Source organism: Nematolebias whitei, chromosome 14, assembly GCF_014905685.2.
Source record: "Nematolebias whitei isolate Nwh7 chromosome 14, NemWhi1, whole genome shotgun sequence".
Lineage (NCBI taxonomy): Eukaryota > Metazoa > Chordata > Actinopteri > Cyprinodontiformes > Rivulidae > Nematolebias > Nematolebias whitei.
Window position 1 is genome coordinate 13,142,788 of NC_056511.1, and position 4,339 is coordinate 13,147,126.

The 4,339-nt window shown below is 37.0% G+C and overlaps 1 protein-coding gene across 1 annotated transcript in view; it reads right to left on the reverse strand.

Annotated features, from left to right (window-relative positions):
- Positions 1–385: 385 nt before the first annotated feature.
- The window catches only part of LOC119420483 (galactose-specific lectin nattectin), a 7,870-nt gene continuing 3,916 nt past the window's right edge, over positions 386–4,339 (reverse strand). The window contains exons 5-7 of the mRNA XM_037687882.1: positions 2,349–2,480; positions 2,132–2,243; positions 386–727 (exon numbers count right to left, since the gene is read on the reverse strand). Coding sequence (XP_037543810.1) covers positions 660–727; positions 2,132–2,243; positions 2,349–2,480 — 312 coding nt within the window. The 3' untranslated portion in view covers positions 386–659. The remainder of the gene's footprint in view (positions 728–2,131; positions 2,244–2,348; positions 2,481–4,339) is intronic.

The following is a 4,339-nucleotide window of genomic DNA, read 5'->3' on the forward strand; positions in this document are numbered from 1 at the left end:
TCAATGGGCCTGGTACCCCATATGCCTGGAGTACCCCCTACAGGGCTCCCCGAGGGACACGGTCGAACGCCTTCTCCAAGTCCACAAAGCACATGTAGACTGGTTGAGCAAACTCCCACGCACCCTCCAGGACCTTGCTGAGGGTGTAGAGCTGGTCCAGTGTTCCACGACCAGGACGAAAACCACACTGCTCTTCCTGACCTAACATACTCTATACTTAAATGATAATAATATATAATAATGTTATAGTAAGACAGCTTATGGACGACTATTCCAAAATTGTATACATTATTTAAAGTATCACCCTGCATTTTAACATAATCAAAAGATATTAACCTTTATTTTATTTTATTTATTAATTAATTAATTAGTTTATTTGTGTGTGTGTGTGGTGGTGGTGGTGGTGGGGGGGTGTCTTTACAAACTTGACAGTGACAAGTTTTGCAGCTTAATCATGTGCTATTGAATTTAAATGATGGTTTGACAAATATTACCTCAGATAGACAAAGACAAAAACATTTGAGGACATACATTTATTCATGGTAATTATCTGAGTAAGACATCAGATTTGACCAGTTGTCCTCCAGAAGGGACATCTTCGAGGCTTGACCTCCTGTTGGAAGCAACATCATCATGTTGTCGGGACAACAGAGGCACATTTACAGAAATTTAGCGCAAACAAAAGCATTTAGTTGGTTGCAGACTTCATCGTTGATGTAATCTTCTCCTGTAAACAATAAGAAAAGATTAAAAATAAGATAAATTTTAATTGTCTTCTCCTGAGATTTCTTTCTTCTGAAATGAAAACAAAACACAAACTGTTAACAATGGAGGAAAACCATGTTTTGTCTTCAATACAAAGCCAAACAGGTGTCATAAAGAACCAGATAAAATCCTGTAATATATTATTTCATCTAAAGTAGTCCTTCTCAAATAGTGGGGCGTGCCCCCCTGGGGGGGCCCGTGGCAATGTGGGGGGGGGGGGTGCATTTGACCCTAGAAAACATGCTTTTTTTGCTGCAGGGAGTAGTTTATTTTGTTTATTTTTTCACCATTCTCATTCTGTCGCGTGCGTTCCTAATAATAACGTTATGAACAAATATGGCTGCCTTGTCGTTTTGGGAGTCATGCATGAACCATGTCTCTTCCCTCTGTTGCTGATATGATAAATAAACTCTGACCGTCACCTCCTCCATCCTCCGCTGCTGTTTTTATGTAAATGCACTCTGGACGTCACCCACAGCACGCATGCAAGAAAGAGTAAACTCAAGTGAGAGCAACATCTGCCCCCTCTTTCCTCTTTTGCGTTGACAAGATGTTTTAGTTTTATTGATGAGTTTGTCAAAGCACAATTTACATAAGTAATGTTTAATAAATGTTAGGACTTTATTCTTTGCTAATAAAATATATTCACCTCCTCAGTTAAGATGCTGGTTTTTGATGCTCTGGACGTTTGTCACCCAGAACATGCAGGTGACAAAGAGTAAACTCAAAGCGAGAGGGTTACCTGCGTCTTCTTTCATGTTGACATTTTTTTGTTGTTGTTGTTTTATCAATGAGCGTGCTCATTGATCCTGACTTCCTCATTTTGATTTAAAAAAATCAGCATAAATTGTTTTATTCATTTTTGTTTTGTAGATCAAAGTGTTTTATACAACACTCCTGAGTTAAAATGTTGCTGATAAATTTGAATTTATTATTATTTATTGATTATATTTAATTTTATTTTTCAGTATCAAATGGTCCAAAATGTTTACAGTTTAAAAATGATTTTTTTTTTTTTCAGGCAAATTGATGCACTGTAAGTTGTTTCTGTTACAGAGTAAAAAACAATGTTAATAAAGTTATTCTTTGTTGTAAGTTGATCTATATTATTTCTTTAATGTTAATAAGGACACAATGTTAGGCAGAGGTGTACTTATAACAATTTTATAGACATACTATTTACAGTCGCGGTGGAAAGTTGGGGGTGGGGGGGGTGAAATGTTTACTTCTTTCTGGGGTCGGGGGGGGGGGGGATAACATAAAATAATTGAGAAGCACTGATCTAAAGTGACCCCCACAAATTGAACCTATTTATGTTGTCCACACTGGAAACATCTGATTAAAGAGCAGTTATCGTTTTGTGTACCATTCCAGTTCATATCCACACAGTTCTCATGTCCACCCATGTTGTTTGGTTCCCCTGGGCCCCAATGAGTGTAGGTGATCTCGGATCTATCGCTCCATGTCCATTCACCGAACTGTGAGAGGAAGTTTTCAAACATCAGCTGTTTCACTTCATCCTGATTGTTCAAGATTTACAGAAAACGTTTTCCAATAGTTAGAGTTCTACACAAAATCCTTACTTGTCCCTTGACGCCTCCAATCCAACTTTTTGTGTTGGTTCCAGAAGCTCTCACAATGAGTCCCCTGATGAAGTAGTACTCAACTTCATCATGAAAGGAGACCAAATGTCCACCATGGTCAATGCAATAATCCTGTGTGGAAAGATGGCAGCATAAATACATCATCACATCTTCATCATTGTGATGAGCTAGTTGTACAAGAGAAAAGTAACATGGCAGTAGTAGCCTCTGATTAAAACCAGTCTTCATCTGTTTTTAGAACTATGAGGTTTGCAACTTATTCAAGCTAAAATGTAACATCAAGGAACGTTCATGACAGATGAAAACATTACTACATTAGATCATCCACAGAGGTCTACGACAGTGCAACGTTAATTTCAGTTGTGTCTAACATAAGACACACCCTGTTTTGCACCATAATATTATTATCATGAACAACATTTTAAATAACTGAAGATTTATCTTTTGACCAAGGTACATCTAGTAAAAGTGAATACTGAAGGGACAGCCGTTCTTGGTTTCCATAGTTTTGCTTCTCATTTGAGGAACATTCTCATTTCAAGACTGTAATGATGGAGTGTTTTAACTTCAAAAGTAGTAAATGGACTTTAGTTATGGAGCATTTTTCAATTTAATCAAGATACTGTACTTGAAGTGCTTTACAACACAGTCTGTACCCTCCACACACCCACTTTCATACAGCACTCTACTAGATCGCTACAAAGCTAATCTGAATCTGTAGAGATTAATCAGTCCTTTAGATCACATTCATACACTAATGGGACCAGTGGCAGCTGGCCAACAGAGGGCGCTAGGGTGCCGCCCACCCACTGAAACCACTCACCATTTTACATTGAAGACAAAAAAAAAAAAAAAAAATGAAATAATAAATTTAAAACATTTCAAAATACATGTTTTTTTTTTTTTTGGTAAGATAAATATTTTATAGTTAATGATGAGTTAAGTCGTTTCTTTCAAAAACATTGTCTGACTTATGACGTATTTTTGGCCCCTGGGGGCGCAAGAATCGTTTTTCACATACTATTGTTAAAAATTGGACATGCACACTAGCGCCTCTTCTTTACAAGAGCTAGGAAGATTCAGGGCACCGATATCTCCGACCGGGGGCACAAAAAAAACGTGAACGTTACTGATCAATCGTACTTCTGATCCAGAACATTTTTTTTTGTTTTTTGTCCGGGAACCAATCCGTCCAGTGACACTCACAACCAGGCTGGCTGTAGGTAGGCTTTAAGCCACTGAAAGCCCTTTATCTAATGCCTATTTGCCATTTCTGACTGATATGCCTCTCAACTTTTAGATGTCTCATTTTGTGAAAAAAATAAAAATAATATCTTCAGCTGACTGTAGTCTAAAAGTGGAAACTGATGAGTTTGTTTATTTGATGTTTTTAGAGTTAGCATACTAGTGCTAGCCTCCAGGTTATTGGTTATTGTATTGAACTTTGTGATTGCTGCCTTTATTTGAATTTTCCTATAAAAAAATATCAAACATTAATACTTTTACATACTAAATGTCACTGATGGTGTTCTGAACACCTGTGTTTGTATTGATCTGGATAATGAAAATAAGCCTCTTGCAAGTAACTGTTAACATTGAAGCATTTAAGGTGCATTGAGATGGTGAAATGATGAAATGATGTACAATAATGATGAAATGATATGTGCAAAGATGCAATATTAGGACCTTTAATATTAGGAATATTTAAGAGTATTCAAAAATTAGCTTGATTCTATTTATGTTATGAACTTATATTACTAGAGTAATGATCAGGGGTCTGCAACATTTACGATCAAAAGAGACATTTCTGTCCCTTTGTTCACTATATTAAATGTGTCCGGAGCCACAATACCAGCTACAACTGGGATTCTCAACCGGTGACCCACGGACCACTTTAAGTTTGTCGGAGGGCACTTTCCTGGACAGTAGGGGTGATTTTATAAAACTAAAAATATCTAATGATTTTTTAA